The 18685-nt window shown below is 41.4% G+C and overlaps 2 protein-coding genes across 5 annotated transcripts in view; both read right to left on the bottom strand.

Moving 5' to 3' along the window:
• MAP2K5 (mitogen-activated protein kinase kinase 5) overlaps positions 1–18685 on the bottom strand; it is a 263443-nt gene that overhangs the window by 17208 nt on the left and 227550 nt on the right. For both annotated transcript variants that reach the window (XM_001174814.6, XM_001174812.7), the window contains one exon: positions 17161–17206. In XM_001174814.6, the coding sequence (XP_001174814.1) occupies positions 17161–17206 (46 nt within the window). The remainder of the gene's footprint in view (positions 1–17160; positions 17207–18685) is intronic.
• SKOR1 (SKI family transcriptional corepressor 1) overlaps positions 1–18685 on the bottom strand; it is a 104545-nt gene that overhangs the window by 84223 nt on the left and 1637 nt on the right. For all 3 annotated transcript variants that reach the window (XM_054667738.2, XM_016928419.2, XM_063795214.1), the window contains exon 2: positions 17161–17206. The gene's annotated coding sequence lies outside the window, so the exon portion shown is untranslated. The remainder of the gene's footprint in view (positions 1–17160; positions 17207–18685) is intronic.

Below are 18685 nucleotides of genomic sequence, written 5' to 3'. Positions count from 1 at the left end.
GGGGCCTTGGAAATTGTGTCCACCCCCTTCACTGTCTAGATGGAAAAATCAATCTTCAACAAGATGAAGGAAGAGACAACACATTCAACAGAAAAACAGGCAAAGAATGGGAAAAAAAAATGTGACCAATAAACATATGAAAGAAGTGTTAATCCTCATACTTAATAAAATAAACATAAATTAAAACGATTAGATCCTTTTTTTTTTTTTGAAACAGAGTTTTGCTCTTGTTGCTCAGGCTGGAGTGCAATGGTGCGATCTTGGCTCACTGCAACCTCCACCTCCCCGGGTTCAAGCAATTCTCCTGCCTCAGTCTCCAGAGTAGCTGGAATTACAGGGTCCCCCCACCACACCCAGCTAATTTTTGTATTTTTAGTAGAGAAAGTGTTTCACCATGTTGGCCAGGCTGGTCTCGAACTCCTGACCTCAGGTGATCCACCTGGCCTCCCAAAGTGCTGGGATTACAGGCATGAGCCGCCACGCCTGGCCAACTAGATACCATTTTGCCACTGATTAGGTTGGCAAAGATTAAAATCTGATAATTTAGTATCAGAAGAGATGAAGAAGAAGAGCTAACATTCTCATATCCAGTATACAAAGATGTATACATAGAGACACAGTCACTGTCTTAATAACAAAAAAATATGGAAATGGTCAAAATATTCTATGACAGGGTCCTGGATAAATAAATATGATACATCCATAGTATGGAATACTATACAGCCATTAAGAATAAGGTTGATCTTTATATTATATGGAAAGACCTCAATGACTCACTAAGTAAAAAAGCAAGGTGCAGAATAAAAAGAATTAAAAATTCTAGAAGGATACCCAAGCTACTATTAACAATGCTTATCTCTAGAGATTGGGGCTGGAGGATATGGAGGATTGGAAGGAGATTAACTTCTTACTGTATATCCTTCTGTACTGTGTAATTTTTTTTTTTTTTTTTTTTTGAGACAGGGTCTCTCTCTGTCGCCCATGCTGGAGTGCAATGGTACGATCATGGCTCACTGCATCCTCTACCTCATGGGCTCAAGTGATCCTCTCACCTCAGCATCCTGAGAAGCTGGGACTACAGGCAGTGCCACCATGTCCAACTAGTTTTTAAGTTTTTGTAGAGACAGGGTCTCACTATGTTGCCCAGGCGGGTCTCGAACTCCTGGGCTAAAGTGATCCTCCTGCCTCAGCCCCCCAAGAGCTAGAATTAAGCATGATCCACCATGTCTGGTCAAATTTTTAATCATAATTTAAAAACTAGTTTTAGCAAATAAATATGGATGATGGCAGGAATAAACATTGCTTATGAACCTATTATTTTCCAACTACTATATTAAGTGCTTATGTGCTTCACCTTATTTGCCTTTTTACAAAAACAGAAACAGTAACTTGGTCATTATTATCCCCTTTCCATGCAGTGGGTACTAAAGTTTCCAGGGGTGAAGTAACTTGCTCAAGGTGACTCTCTTACCCGTCTACCTTCAATAATGAAGCAGAGTATTTATAAAATAGAGAAATACTTTCCAAACTTAAGACAGCCTGAGGCTACCTTCCTGGGGACAGCCTGTATAACCCAGCAGTGATACAAGGAGGTGAGTGGAAGGCAGGACAAAAGGCTGCTGACTGGCTGAGGCCAAATCAAATTTCTGGAAACATCTTATCTCCATATAAAAAAAAGGGGAGAAGGCCTGGGGGCCCCAGAGCTATACATTGTTTAAGTAAATAATGCTTGCAACCAGGGACTCAAATATATAAAGCAAAGTAGTTCCCTAATTACATATAAATCAACATCAAAGGCAACACACTTGCAGTTCCATGAAGAGGAAGCTGCCTCAGACCAGCAGAATTTCAAGGTGAGAGCAGGGGCTGAGAAGTATCCAGAACAGTCTCCACACCTTAGGACGGTGCTGTGCCAAGAAAGTTTACTGTTTTCTCATTCCTCCATTTTTTCCCAATTTTATTAAGAGCCTTATTATTTTTGGGTAATAGACTGCAGTAACATTTTTAAATGCTAGATTTTATTTGTCCTAGGGTCTGCCAGCACATGCTGTAATTAAAATATTGATTAGTAAACAGTTTAAATATATGACAGACAATGCAGTTAAAGCCTACAGTTAGGTCAATATGTGATTTAGATTTGCCATTTAAAAAATCTCATTTAAATTTTGCATACATTAATCACTACCATACTTCAAGGTTCTGATATCCACCTGACTACAATATTAAAATAAAACTTGCTGCCCCAGGGAAATCCTACTTATTCTTAATTGTTTCGAGGCTTTGATGGGCTTTTAATCTAAGATTAATTTATGCAATTTTAAATAACTCTTCTTATGATTAATAAGCTTGAAAATTAAAAGGAGTCTAAAGCAATTATAATGAGCATTTGGTCATAACCTCATTAGAAGAAGGAGTGAAGGATACAGCTCTGGAATTCTTACAAGACTACAATTTAAGGTTACTTTTAGAGAAGTCAAACATAGTTCCTGAAATTGCAAAGGCAGGTTAGCAAAGGTCAGTGTTAAAATGACGGCTAGCTAGATTAGCATACTAATGATTTTCCCTGATAGTGACAGAAAGGACACAGAAAAGAAGATGCAGAAAGAGAGGCAAGTGACATGCTGCCAAACAGCTACAAGCGCTGAACTCGGTTTCCCATCCTTTTGGCTAGAGACCTTCGCAAAATTTGAGAAACAGCCAAAGGGTTAGGACATTCCTATGCACGAATCAGCTTCAGCCAGAGGGTCTGGCCCACCAGGGGCAGGCGGAATCAGTCCTGTTGTCCGCCCTGCCTGCCTATCTGTCTATCACTGACCAGCCACTTCCCTGCTTAAGAACCAACAAGAGCGTCCAACTGCCCCACTACTCTCTGGTGTGCACAGCCCTTCCAGATCACGCTGGCCCCATGCAGCTAACTTTACCCCATCATTTCCAAGGGTCTTTTTTGCTTTGGCTAGGGTGGGTTCTTCACTGTCCTCGTTCCCTCCGGTCTCAGCCTGTGCCATTTTCTCTCCCTGGAATGTCTTCCCTCTTGTTATTAGCAGTGATGATGATGACAATGACGATAAAAATGGTTACCATTTATTGAACACTTATTTTATGGCAGACACTGTGCTAAGTGTCTAACATTTTTATCTCACTTAAATTTCATGCTTTGCGATACTCTATTTTTGTAGATAAGGAACTAGAGGTGGAGAGCGTTCAGTAACATGTTGCAGGATGGACAGCTAGGAGAGGAAGGGAGAGGGAGGGGAGAAGCTGGCTTTCTGTTGTACCACCACTTTCCAAGTTCTGTACTCAGGCCCGAGCCAGGCATCCTCACTGACTACTACGGCCCCTCGGCCACTGTTCCGAGCTCCCGCACCACCCAAGCCAGCAGCTTGGCACTCATCTACCTTCTCTAAATGTTGCCAATGGGCATGTCTAGTCTGCTCCTGAGACATAGGTCTTTCTTATATTCTTTCTGAACCCATCATGGCACCTCACAGACCTGGACAACAAATACTTGTTGATTAACTGGTTTACAATAATTCCCTCCAACAAGATGCTCATTACATTTTACCAATAATAATGGACAGACATGAAAAGTTATGGCTTCCAGTGAGTGGGGAGGAATGTGCTTCATCTTGTTTGGATTTTCAACCACAGAGACCACCCCAAGAGACTACCAATTCAGTGTACACCAATTGCAAACATCCGACATACATATAATTTATTCTAAGTCACATTAAACTTCCCTAAACACATGTATCTTCCAAGAGGCAACAAGCTGGAAATACCCAGGAACATCAGACAGATGAGAAAATCATGACCCAAAGAGGCTGAATGACCTCGTGCCCCATGTATGTCTCGCACTTCATAGTTTACAAACACTTTCATAACCTCCATCTTCTGTAAGTTAAAAAAAAAAAAAAAAACAACCTAACAGCTAAAAGCCCCCTGTGAAGTTGGTATCATTACCCCATTTTACAGATGAAGCAGCTCAGGCTCAGATGGGCTAAGTAAACAGCTGTTGCCTGCCCAGTTTCCTAGAGGTAGTGCCTGTACTTGAAGCTATATTTTCTGACATCCAATTCAATCTCTTTCCAGTTTCCCAGGTTGCTTCTTGGCTCACATTCACACGATAGACTGATTTGCAAGCTTTGAAAGACCATCCTTAGCCTCTCCAGGCTTTACGCACAACACATCCTGCCAGTTGTCAGATCACAAACCCTTCTACCTTTCCCCTCCTTCCATCAAGGTCATAGGATGAGCGAGGTCATGGCTCCATGCCAGGTCCCCTGCTGCCTCCACACCTCCAGCACCTGTGTTGGTGTGGACATCTGTGGGTTGTCTTCTCCTTGCTGTTTCCCCTCTCCCTTCAAGATGGACCCCGATTGTTTGGCTTCCTGTTTGTGTGACCTGACTACTTTGTTTGCATGTATGATGGATTTGTGTTTGCTGGATTAGTGTCTGATAGCCCTCTGTATTCCCTACAGCTGTGCCACTCAAGTAGTCGTCCTGTGAACTGCTTGCTGCTGGCCTGCAATGATACAAGTAGCCATGCTGCAATGTGAACCGCAAACAGCTTTCTTCGCTCACAACGTTTTGCTCCAAAAAGCTGAACTGAACTAAACAGAATGCTTTCAGACAGGCTTGATTTATATCCTGGCACAAATTCCTTATCTTCCTGTGTTTAAGAAACAGTTCGGGGCCGGGCACGGTGGCTCACACCTGTAATCCCAGCACTCTGAGAGGCCCAGGCAGGCGGATCACTTGAGGTCAGGAGTTTGAGACCAGCCTGGGCAACATGGGGAAACCCCGTCTCTACTGAAAATACAAAAATTAGCCATAGTGTTGTTCATGTGTAGTCTCAGCTACTCAAGGAAGGGTGGGTGCTGAGGTAGGAGGATCATCTGAGCCTGGGAGATTGAGGCTGCAGTGAGCCAAGATCGTGTCACTGCACTTCAGCCTAGGTGACACAGTAAGACCCTGTCTCAGGGAAAAAAACAACAAACAAACAGTTCAGATACTACCATTGGTGCACAGCCCATACTCCGAGTTCAGCTAAACACGAATGTGCTCAGTAAAAAGTTTGTTGAGTTAAAGGTAATTTCTCCCAAACTTGAGGAACATCATCTCTTGGAAGTTGCCCATTTCTATACCCATGATGGCAGAAGTGGAAAGGCAGAAAGGTTTGTGACCAGACAGCTGTCAGGACACACTCTGCCCTCAGTTTTTGCCAAAACCAAAGAAACAATGATTACATAAATTCTCACAGCTTCCCCTCAGATAACCAACTAACAGACCAGGTGCAAACTGTTGGTAATTACTTCCTCTTTTGTGTTTTGTCTCTACTGAGGCTCAGGCTTCAACCAGGCCACCCTGCCACCTGGGGATGGGTGGAGAGTGTGTGCAGCCATCTGCTCTCTGCCTCGACCACGGCCCTGCAGATGCAGCCTGTGGCATCAAGGTGGAAGGGACCATAGGGAGGGAGTTGAGCAAAGCATCCTACAGGGGCATTGGCTTCACAAGCACACTCTGCTGAAATCCTACAAGTTTCTTTGCGTGGTCCTGTATTTGTATTTAGCTTTATTTTTCTAACTGCAAGAAATAGTTTGACTTAGTGGAAATTCTCTAAACCACAATAACAATCCTCTGCCTACTATACAACAATGGGTGTAGCTTTGATGTTGTGCAGTAGGACAGTCCTGTGTTTTTCCTGGCTGTGTGACTCTAGGCAAGGAAATTAACCTCTCTGAGCCCCAGTTTATGCATCAGTAAAATGGGAATAAGAATAATCCTTATAGTGTTCATGTGAAGGTCAAATGAGATAACTTAGATGAAAGAATGCTCTAACTTAAGTGTTTAAAATGTTTTATGTTTAGATCCATTTCTCTCTATATAATAAATCAATTTTTTAAAGATTATAAAACAGGATCCTTTCTGGATTCATCTTCAGCCCCAAGTTAGGTGCAATTGTTACTTCAATCTCTTCAAGTTTGTTTAGAGAAAATAAATTGTAGTATGAATACTGGCTAGTGTGGCTATTAGAGGCTCTGGTACTTTTACTTATGATATAAGCTGCCTTTCACATCTGTGTGCAGAAAAGTAATATACTCACATAAATACCCAAATGTCCGTGGGTCCCAGCTCACCTGTCACTCCATTCTCAAAGCCTCCCCAGATACCCCTAGCAGAAATTCATTTCACTTGTTAAATTCATATCATTTAAATTCAATGACCATATATTTGAGCATTCTACTCAGGCTGGAGACTGGGCTAGATGCTAAGGATACAAAGATAAGACATGATCTCTTCCTCGAGGGGTTGTGGTCTCTTTTATTGACTGTTACCACAAGTTACTGCCACAAAGCGTGACGAGTGCACTAACAGAAGTATTAGCCAGGGTGAAGGGTGACAGGCAAAAGGAAGTCCTCAACCCAACTGAAGCACGCTTAGCAAAGCTTCACAGAGGTTGTGCCAGTTGGGTTTCGGAGGTGGAGAAGTTCACCATCTGGCAGTGAGAAAACAGCACAAGCAAAGACATGACTGTGTGAGGATGCCTCACGCATCTGGGGACTGCCAGAAGTTTGGAGCACAGGACTCCACAGGAGTGGCCTGAGGTGAAGGGGTAGGTGAGGGTGGGAGGAGAAGGTGAGCGGGGGTCTCTGGCAATTCTCGCATTCTATCCTGTGCTTGGCTGTGTCTACCCTCACCTTCCTCACTGGACTGTGAGCTGGCTGGGGGGTCAGGACTTGGGGCTGACATGCTGCCTCCTCGGTGTCAGGCAGGATGCTGGGCACAGAGCGGATGCTAAGACATAAAAATGGCGAGTGCAGACTGAAATGCACATCTGTGATTCCCACATCGGCTTCTCTCCATGTCTCACAACAGTAGAAAAGGCTTCTGCAATACAAATCTGCACCAGACGTGCAGTGGGTTATAATTCAGCCAGTCCCCTAAAAGCCATCCTTACACCTTCCTTTGGTGCTTAACCCACTTTCCAGATGATGCAGCACTGCTGCCTGCACAGGAGAGCTGAAAAGGGGGCCGTTTCTGAAGGCAGGAAGGAGACAGCGCCCAGCCGAAGCTCTGCTGACCTCCCTGACGGGAGGAAAGAAGGGACTTTCCAGGCCAGAGCTGGTGCCACAGGCCCTGCATAAACCAGCATTCCAGGGTTGCCGATCTGCCTTCCCCAGAGTTAGAGCGAGAGTATTCCAGAGGCAAAGCTGTGGCTTAAAAAAAAAGTCATGTTTAATTTAAAAATTAGAAACTGGAGCAGGCTGTGAGCACAGGGGTTGATTGAAACAAAATTTAAATTCCTGTCAAGCCCATTTAAACACGGGGGCCCTTCATAGACAATTAGCTGCTCCCTGTGAATGCTGAATAAACTCAGGCCTGGTCACTGTGAGAAGAGAGGCGCCTACTGTGAGGCGCTGAAAAAAAAATTAACTAAAATCAGGCTGTATGAAATATTTAGCCTTCCAGTATATCACAGGGGTTTGAAAGTGTAAACAAGACAAAAATCGATTCCTCGGTGCCCTCAAATCAATCCCCCAAAATGGTTAGGGCATCTGTTTCTGCTAAATTTTGTTTACATCGGCAGATTTGCCTTAATTGCAGTTGTTTATCTCTCATTGTCCCTGGGGCCCTAATCTCCCGATTACTAATACTTAACACTCATTTCACATCTAAAGCTACTTCTAATCCTCAACAGGTTTTGGGGGCTCTTAAAATTATTGAAACCGCAGAGGCGGGAGACACTGCCTCTTTGTGAAAGGAACATTTTCTTATCTACTACCAGCTGGGCCCAATCATCACCAGGGATGGCTACAACAAAGGTGCTAAAAGGCTCTTCCACAATGACTGCTGCTCCACTGGGGATTCAGAGGATAAAAAAGAGCTTTGATGGAAAAATCTGAACAAGAGGCTAAAGCAGTCCAGCCAAATAAAGTTACTGTCATAATCAAATGCTGTCAATCACCATGAAAATCCAATTAAAAATGTTTCAGCACAGCCCTCTTAAGTGGAATAGTACCCTATTTATACAAATTTTTGTCAACGCCACACCAATCCCACAATTAGAAAGTCCTGCTATTAATTGAATCCCCCTCCCCCTCAAATTTAGAAAGAGATGCAGGCCATTCAGAAGCCTTCTGAGGAAGCTAAGACACACACAGGCTAACAATTAAGAGTTAATCGGGTTACATTTGAAAATTCCATTTTCATTTGTGTCAAGGGAACTTTTGCACAAATAAATGAATGGTACCTATTCTCCTACTTCAGAATCAGTGACCATTTATATGAAGAGAACAGAGAAACGGTAAACCAGGATACTGGAAAGAAACTAGTCCACACTCCAGCAAATGTCTCTCGGTAGACCAAGGCCTAACGTTTAATTCTAATCTTGAAAATTAAATAGAGGACGGTAGGCCCAAATGTCTCTACTGCCTTTCTGCAGTCTCTAAATGGCCAAGTGAACCTCAAATTATCTGCAGGCAGGTTTGGCCCCCCAAATAACTCTGTATCTGAAACCACAAGACTCACAATCCCCAAAGGTCTCTCTCAAAACTGCTACAAATTAAAAAGCAAACAACCCATTAAACAAATCCAGCTGGCACAACTGTAAATAGGAGCTTTCTAATATTTTCCCCAGCTCTTAAAATTCCTGGTTAGACTGGTTAATAATTGATAAGAACTGCATCTATTTATCGGTGTGTACTCACAGGAAAACAACTTTGCTACCTTCAACAGCAATTCCCAAATCCCAGGGACTAGCTTTAGGATCCTTTTATATTTCTCCCACAAACGGCTGAATGTCTCTGGTCTTTTTCAACTGAATCCATTATTCCCAAGAGCTGGGGAGTAGGTGGCATGCATCTGATGTGCTGACAGATAAAAACCTTCGGGTCCCCTGTCATCAATCTAACAGGCAAAGATGGTGCTAGCCAGGAGGTCTCCTCTAGGTTTTGGCTCTCTAATAACCTCTGGATGTGGAGTTACTTGCTTGAGGTAAATTCTCAAGTGGTCAGAATGCATACCAAAGATCATATGTGCTGCTGATCACCACCTGGTTAGCACCTCCTAGCTCTGTCCATACATCCAGGGTGGGATGGCTAAACCCTGGTGTTGGTTCTGAACGGTAATCCTCATGCTATACTGGTTGTTAAATGTTTTGAATATTATCCCTGCAAATATTGGAACATCCTAGAAATTTTATTATTTTGGCACCAAATTTTCTAACCTAGATGACCTCTCCTAGCAGGAAGTCAAACAAAAACCTTTTTTATCTGGCCATGTATTCTAGTGTGGCCACCCTAATTTATACTGTATATTGTAATGTCCAGGGATTGCTTGTTCTTGGATTAATTTCTTCAGCTTTACTCTGAGTTCCTGGAGAACCAGATACATGTCTTGTTTGTCTATCTGTTTAGTGTCTACTTTATCTGCACAGTGTTTTACTGGATTGGATTAGAGAGAATAGCATGTGCAACCAACACTGTTTTGCCTAAATGACAGCAGACTAGGATAGGCACTGAATTATAAGATCATGATCCTCCTTCAAGGAACTTACAATCTAGTGGAAGAAAAAAGGTATTAAACCAGTGAGTTTCCCCTCTGGCTGTCCTTGTAATCACCTAGAGAACTTTAAAGGTTAAAAAAAAAAAAAAAGTATCTGCTCCCTGGCCAGAGCTTCTTTGATCTAGGTTAGGATCCAGGCATTTTTTTCTTTTGCCTTTTAAACCTCTGAGGTGACTCTGATGAGCTGCTAGGGTTGAGAGCCGCTGTACTACATGGACTAACTTGTGGCCATAAGATGAATATATAATTAAATGCTGTTCCAACCTAGACACAATACATGCCGAAGGGCTTCAGAGAAGGAAGCAAGCAACTGTAAAGGCGAAGAGTAGGGAAAAGCCGCAGGGAGGAGGACCAAGACCTTCCAGGGGAGGGGAGAGGAGGCTCTTTTAGGCTGAGGGCACCACCCAAATAACAGAAAGTTCTAATGAGCTGAGTCATGGCCAATGAGGAACTAAAGTGTAACATACTTTAAAGACCCACCTTAGCCTCCTGCTGCCGCAAATCTGGCATGGCACTGAAGAGCAGCCCAACTGATCCACTTTACTGCATCCAAGATAACCAAACTCTTCCTGTGCTCAATGAATGCTACACAGCTTCACTGTGCCTTGAAACAAGATACTAGGAAGATGACAGTCCAATAAAACACGAAAGAGGCATTACAGACATGAGTTCAAATAACTACAATCTTAAACAGGCAAGGCATCATCATACTAAGAGATCTGACTTGACTGATGGAGGAAAAAAGCTATGCTTAACTGGGAGATTAAAACTGTCAGATCACCATGATCAAGGAAGGACAGACTTTATATCTCTCTTGCTATGCGCATGCATATAAAGATATATACATACACACACATATTTATCTGCTAAAGTCTTGTGAAAATATTAAGTGGTCACATCTATGGAAAAACAAAGCCTGTTTTCTTAGGGTTATAATCTCTCTGTTCTTGCTGAAGTGCTAATGTGTCATCAAAAATTCAAATTAAAGCTGTCTGATTTAGTGCGATCTCAAGTATCCAGACAGTGATTCTGCCGATGTAATTATATGCAATTAAAAAGCTAAAATCAACTTCTTTACTAGTGGGTTCCTCTTTATAAGGAGACACAAACAGATGATTTTAATGGCCTTCAGAACTTAAAAAAAAATTCCATGGTTGTCAGCTGGACCCTACGTGGGGCCCCCTTGCTGTTGTGATGACTTTTGTGCATGATGGAAATACTCAGCTGAAGTTACAATCCCAGCCAGTATTTCTCACTGCAAATTCTGGGCGGCATAGCTAATGAGCTACTTCCAAATGAACAACTGAAAACAAAATGATGTTTACAAGAATGAGTGGCCAGACACATTAGGAGTCTGGCCCTAAAGGTTCATTTTAAAACACACTTTATATGACACAGGCAATACCTAACTGTAGTGAACTACATCCAAGTTCACAATTTATTAACCATCATTAGTATTTTAAAAAGCTTAGATTTTTGCAAGCACAGGGTGGATGAGCACTCTCTAAGGGGGCTATGGAAATGCACCTTTCTTCATATTTGCGCTCAGGGCACAGGTAAGCCCCGGATCAAAGTAAACCGAAACTTATCTTTGGCACGTTTAGTAGAATGTGGTGATCATTTTGAATTGATCTGAGCCCCGTGCTTCTAGTAAACAGTAACAGGTAAGAAATCCCCCTACCCTTCTGCTAACCGCAAAGGATCACCCTGCTCTCACAGAGGTAAGATCCTTTCCCATCTTTCCTCGTGACTTCTCTAAGACTTGCTGGTGACCCCCTTGTTTACCTGCCTTCATAAGACCTCAGAACCCTCCCTTTTCTTTGAGCCATTCCTCATTAATAAACACTCTCCCTACTGCAATAGCCCTAAATAAAATCATCTTCTTAATTGTCCAGTGCATTTTGTCTTTCACAGTGATCAGAAGATTTGGGTCTAACAATGAAACAAAGCCATTTGGTGTGAAGCCCAAAGTCACACTGGAATTTGAGTGTTGGAGAGACAAAAATCTAACATCATGGTTACCCTGATTTTTAAAGGGACCACGCAGATGTGCAATTTATCATATACCTTGATTAATTGAGAGAACAACCAACCATACTATCTGAAAATGTAATTACAATCAGGTTTGGAAAAGCAGAAAAGCTACCAGTGACAATTTAATTTAGAGGAGTTAAACAAGTTAACATCTCTTAGTAAGTAATTAAATGTTTAAACAGATTTTTCTAGAGCAGTTTGGTGTTTATTAGCCCCCAAACATTACCACCTCTTATACATAAAGCCTTAGCTGAGAAATGAGATGCCTTCAAGTTTGCAGCTGCTGGGATGACATGAAGGAAAAAAATCCAAGAGCACTATTCTGATTTTAACTGATACCCCGCCTTCTAGGACCCATGCCAACTTGTTGTATTTCTAATGCCACTATTTACTTGCTGTCTAAGCAAAATGTCAAATTTCAATTGCAAACTGCATCCTGTGTTTCTTTTTAGGTGCCTGAATTGAAAACCAAACCTGAGGAAATGCTAAACGCCTTTAAAGGATGTCCTACTCTGGAATGTACAAGGAGATGCACAAAATAACAGGCATTACTAGAACCTAAGGAGAAAACCCATGTTTTTAAACAATCACTAAAGCAGTATAGTAACAGCATAAAGACAATTTCTTCGCCAGCTTGTTTCTCTGAAATTCTCGCTGCCACTGAACAGCTAGAACAGATAATAACTATTAGTAAATCAAACTCCTCTGCAATATCCAGCTGTGCCTCACGCATTTACATACAGATAGAATGGGTATATGTTTTTAATATGTATGTGATACGTACTTTTACCACAGCCGAAGTGCATGCTACAAAGGAGGGGGAGAATGGGAATCAGATCAGCATGAGATAATAAAGTGGCCTAGATAAAGTATTAGCCAGCGATTGATCTCAAACCGGGATGCTGCTTCTTCTGACCTGATTACTTACTATGCATAGATTCCATTAAATAGAGCTTAGACACTGAAAGCTTCTGGAAACACTCTAAATGCATAGAAAGATCTACCGTACTCTGAGCCCAAATTGTAACTGTGTGGGGGCCCACAGCCCACACCTTCCCCGTTCAAGTTAAGGCCCACAATCAGGCTAGGCAGGGAAGTTAAAGGGCTGCCTGACAGCTGGTGCAAAGCCCTGCTGAACCCCATAGAAAGCACCCCACCCCACCCTCAAGCAAGCACTCTCCCGCTGAGTGAACACTTCCCTCCCTACAGTCAGCTCCTGGCCAAGTAACTCTAAAGGACAGAAGCAAGGGAGCTTAACAATCATTGAGGGTCAGGGTCCCCTTTGAAAAATGTAGCAGTCATGAATTCCTCTTTTTGGATGAAAAGGCACATCTCCACATGCATAGATAACTTCGGATGTAATTTCTGGGGTTCTGACTTCCTCAAGTCACAGACCATTGGTCAAGGGCTGCCCCCTCGGTTTTGCAGATAAAGACACTGAAGTGGAGAGGGGATGGGGAGTTGGCTGAGGTTACACAGGGAAGGGATGTGATGGAGGTTCTCCCTGCTAAGTCACATCCTGACCTTAGCTACCAAATAACTCTGAAGGATGATTAATTCCTCAGAAGGAATTCCTTGTGGTTTAGAGAAGCAAATGGTCTATACAGTAATATCTCACATACCCCTTTTATTTAAAAATATTTAAACACAGAAATTGAACAGCAAAACCAACCTGAACCCCCATCTTAATGCTCTCATCTTAGGTTGTCTTTGTCCCTGAATTTAAGGGTCTGATTTTTATGTTTTTGCATCCTTCAATTTGATTATTGACATTTAAGGGAAATTTCTCTACCATCTTTGCATTGTCGCTGTCTCCCCTCTTGCTGCAGTCCCACCAATCCTTTCTGACTGGCAAGGGGCTGGCTTTTTCCCACATAAGCCATGGAATCCCTGCATTTTTCTGAAGGCCTGCTGGACATTCTGTCTGCTACCTCCTCAGGGTCTCTACTGTCTGAAAATTTGTCCCTAAGTTTGTTGGTCCCAGTTCACAGAGCTGGGGCAGCACTGACACAGGTCTTTCCTGGGAGTTGCAGCAGCGTGATTTAAAAGCAGATTATTTAATAATGGAATCATTATCCAGGAAAAGAATTGGAGGCAGAAGTGGAGGTGGGGGTGGGGGTGGGGTTCTACCTGTCATCTGTCGGTATGCTGAATGTTCTTGGCTGCCTGCACGCTTAGTTTACCTTTAAAGCAGGGTTTAAAGCTGACTCCTGATTTCTGCAATAGGCTCTTAAAGAATTGAAAGTCACACCTTTCCCAAGGATGAGGGACCTCCCTATACATGAACGGGAGACCATTCAAGAGAATTCACTCAAGAAAAAAGATCCATGTGGATAAGTGTGGTATTCCCAGGGTTCCTTGTATAGAAGTGGAATGTCTTAAGAGATTGCCCAGCTGGTGGTGAATATGTTGCCTGTTTGAACTCCACCAGGTCAATGTTGAAGAGGTTTCTGTTCCAGCAGGCACTAGAGGCTTCACATTGCTCTGAAAATGTCTGAAACCGAGATACACTCATGCTTTGCCCATCCTGTTTCCTTTGCCTGGAATGGCCCCTTCAAAGCTCTCTATTAAAATTCACTTCATCCTCCAAAGGCCCTTTTCAAATGCTACCTTCTCTACCCAGTTTTTCCTCATTTCCCCAAATGGATCTCCACAGAACCCTGCAGTTCTTTTACACTAGTTACTTCATTCTAGTTATTTGTATACTTGCTATAGCTCCAAAAGGTTATCTGTGTGGCTTCCTCTACTTTATATCTTCTGCTGAGTCTAGAACAAGACTGTGCACAATGGTATATCAACTAACAAATTCAATTATTTAATGGGGTCTGAAATCTCTTAGGATGATGCAGATGCTGATAAACCTTTTGAGAGAACTTCTGATGTAGCTTAATGGCTACATGCCAGAAAACCACAGCAGCTGAAACGTATCCTGGCCTCCCCAAAATGTAAGCATTAAAGGAATTTCTTGGTCCAACTTTAAAATACTTCCACTTAGGATATAAAGACCGAAAACCATCATAAGAACAACCATACAAAGTAGAGGGGATAAAATATCTAAACAACTAAATGAGTTCTAACACTGATATTTTAATGGTCTCCAAAGTCTAACATTGAGTTTTACATTAATCTTTAAGACTGACATGGTCAAAAACTGCCAAGATGATGATTTTATGATTCGATAAGGGGTATTCTGGTATAAACAGTGACCTCACCACCTAAGTGCCCACTCCGCATGGCCCAGACCCAGGAGTAAGGGTGATCTAGCCCACCAGTCCTACATTCTGATTTACTTAGGCTGAGACTTGGCTTTGTTCACTGGTCAAGGTCACACCTGGAGTTCATATAAGAGTTCCCAAATAGTGAATCTATAACTTCCAGTATTTCCAGCTGCCCATCTCTAATTTTCTTTCTTTGATTTGGAAACGGAGGCCTACGGGGAAACCTTGACAATCCTGCAGGCCTCACATTTGAAGCGGCCCATGCAGCCCATGCTGGTACCCTGCTGGCTGGAGTTACCATGCTTGGGAGATAAACTGCTCTTTTTGTGAAAGGCACAGGCCCCCACCCAGGTGACAAATGGGCTCTATAGTTCATGCATTCCAGAGGAGTCTCTCGGCTTCCAGACGGGAGCACCATCAAATAGGTTGTAGGCGGGGAGAGAAAAGGAAAAATTAAAGCCATTAATATGCTGGAAGGAATAAAGAGGCTGGTTCCTTTAGATTGGGCCCCTAGGATGTGGCTTAAGTTCCTTAAGATAAAGGAAAACCCACTTTCTTTCCCATCCCCTATTGGGCCCAATCTTTTGCCCAAAGTCCAGGCAGGGCTCACTCTCTGACCACAGCAGCTTCACATATAGTCTATTGTTCCCTGCCTCCTCACTGAGCCCTGCCAAAGCAGTGGTGCCTCACCACTGCTATACCTCTGGGAAGGCATTCATTTAAAATCAAACAGTGAGCAGCACTAGAAATAATGTTAAATTAAGTATGGAATGGTGCTTCCTGTGACTACATTTTTCATTGTATTTTATTGATTTATTGATATTTATTAATTTAAAATGTGGGACAGCACACAACAGGGTATAGAGTTGTAAAGAGATATATCTAAATACCTATGTTCTCTCTCTCACACACACACACACACACACATACACACACACACATCACTTGCTTTCAAGGCACTGAAAGTACTCACCCTTTAGCCTTGTCTTTATGATGTGCCACCCTGGAGTGGTGTTCCTTACCAACATATACATCCATATACATTTATGGGCGTATGTGTGATCTGCAGATGTTTTATTTATAAGTGGCCAACTCATTGCAGCATTGAAACATGCATTTACAAACAAATATCTGTTTTATGAAACCCTATTCCTTTGTTTTAATAGCTGAGCTATCCAGCCATAGCATAATAATGCACAAGGTAAATGGGTCTCCATCTCTAGAACCTGTTCCAAGTTTTCTCAAATGTGACTAACTGCAATAATTTCCCAACCATCACAGAGACCAAAAAAAGAGACCAGTTTATTCTAGACATGAAACCTGCAGAGTTATAAATTGCAGAGGTTTTTAGGGGTGATCTTTAACTTGAAACTACCCTGAAAACTGAGATTTTGCTCCAGGGAACATGAAGGAGGAAAGTACCTTCCTGAAAAGCATTCATGATGCAAAAAGGAAACGTACTGTTATCTTATATTCGAGCATGAAATCCATATTATAAAGAAGTTGGGGCACTGAAACTGTTTATTAGGTTGGAATACAAAGGACGAAAACCTCTAAACTGGTATCTGTAAAATGCATATTGTTTAAAGAAGGTGAAAGAAAATTGGTAGGAATTTGCTCTGACTGTAGTAATCTAAAGGCAGGGAATGGTATGCAAAACATTAGAAAGAACAGACTATAATTATTATTTACTAATGCTCGATCCTAACGTTATTCTAACAGCTTGTGCACTGTCAAATCAACAATCTGCACTAAACAAATGACCATTTGGGAATTGTTAGGGAGCATCTCTGTTCCTCTCCCTGCTTGACTAAAAACTGTCATTTGCAATCAAAGAAAGCTGCCTTGGAGCTGAGAACACAGCACTCGCAGCCTTGTAGCTGTCTCTTTCTGAGGAAAGACCAAAGATTCACATTAACTTGATCTTTTGCAGCCAGTTTAATTTCATTCTACATGAATCTAAGAGGGCTCCATGCCATTCAGAAATTTTCTGCAGAATTGCACTAAAAACTTATTGCACTGATGATCTTCTGTTACCAATCCTCTGAATTCTAAAAGGTTTAATAGCAAATGAGGATAAAGAGTAACCTACATTAAGTTTGTGACCCTTGATGAGGCAAATGAAAAGAGCTCTGCATTAACTTTCAAAAAGGTGGTGGGTTTTTAAAAAGTAAACACTATTATCTGAGGATATGAGCTTCAAAAACATCTACCCAAATGAAGTAAATAATGTTGCCTTTTCAGAGCCTATGGCTGTTTCAAATTCCATTCTGGACTTTTAAACAGAATGTTAAACATAAATATATAACTGAGAATTCTAATGTAACTAAAAACATTCACTTACCATCAATTCTTCAGGTGCTGGCCTTTCTTTTGGCTGTTTTCGCATACTATAGTGGAGAGAAAAAAACCCCTTATGTTATCTGTGTCATTTGTATATTTTTGCTATAATTTCTACCAATGGCTATTTGTACTGGAATTTGAATGTTTTCAAAATACATCATGTTCAATTCTTGGCCAAAGTATTAACGTATATTCCCTTTCTTTTATTTTGGTCTTTACTTAGTCAGATTTCTGGGGGACATTATGAGTAAGAAACAAAAAGCTTTTTCTTACTTTTTCACTTAAAAAATATTTTGCAACACAAATAATGAATTTAAATTAAATGTATCCTAATTCTACTTTTGAAGCTAATGTGAAAAAAGCAGCAATATTCTCTTATTGACTCAATTATCAATTTATTTCAAACTTATATTTAGAGAATATACTTTTTTTTTTTTGGTAATTGGGATAAGACAGTAAGGAAAGAAACATGACTGTAGAGTCAAATGAGAATACATCTCATTCTTTCACTGTTACTCCGAATGACAAGAAGTATATAAAATACTTCTTGTATTTTATATTATATTATATTATATATAATATATAATAAATATAATATATTATATTATATTATATTCCTGACTAGATTCCTAGTCAGGAATCTAGTTAATGCTACAAAATTAGAAGTGTGTTGCTATAGATTATCTTGACTTGCATTTGTTTTGGCAACAAGGCAAGTTGATAATTCATTAAACCGCTGTGGGACAGCTAAATTTGTTTAAGCTGCTTAAAGAATCACATTCTTCATGCAAAATATTTCTTGTCTTCCATGCAATAGATATAATTAGTAGCTGTAACATGTACTTAGCTATGTGATGAAGCACTCACACATGGGATGGAGGTGACAGTGGGCAGCTGCCTACTTGATGGCTGTATTTGTTCTAAACTCAGAGTGTCCATGGGATAGTCATGAAAAGAGATTGCTGCTTCTATCACTTGGAAAAATCACACGGATGCTTTTTTCTTTATAAGGCACTCTTCTAACAAGCAAGAAGAAAACTCTTCTTATAATCTCTGCATTTGCTGACAATACTTTTTTTAAAATAGATTTAATGATCATTTGGTAAACAAGAATCGGAGTTATGAACCATTAATGACATCGAGGACATTTGCCTTCCCTATAAATAACCATATGCACCTCTCAAACACTGCATCCATTAGCAACTAATTCAAGCTGTCTCGCCAGTGGAGTTGGTAACAGTCCTAATCTGACATTCCAAAGTAGCTGTATCTCTTGGGAAAACAAGGCTATTACCCACTATCATTTCTGTTTTGGCTTGACATCTGTGGAAATCTGAATGCAGGTTATCCCTCCCTCTGTCTCCATAAAACTTTTAAATAACAGCTGATTAATTTTTTGGACAGGAGGGAGGTGAAGCCTTATCCACTTTTCTCCCTGCTGCTCAGACCAGCCCCACCCCCAGGTTGGTCTCAGACCACACAGCGAGATAAGATTAGCACTGGGATCCTGTCACAAATCCAACATC

This window comes from Pan troglodytes, chromosome 16, assembly GCF_028858775.2.
Source record: "Pan troglodytes isolate AG18354 chromosome 16, NHGRI_mPanTro3-v2.0_pri, whole genome shotgun sequence".
In the NCBI taxonomy this organism is placed as follows: domain Eukaryota; kingdom Metazoa; phylum Chordata; class Mammalia; order Primates; family Hominidae; genus Pan; species Pan troglodytes.
Note: the sequence above shows the minus strand (reverse complement) of the source record. Positions and strands in the feature narration are given on the sequence as shown.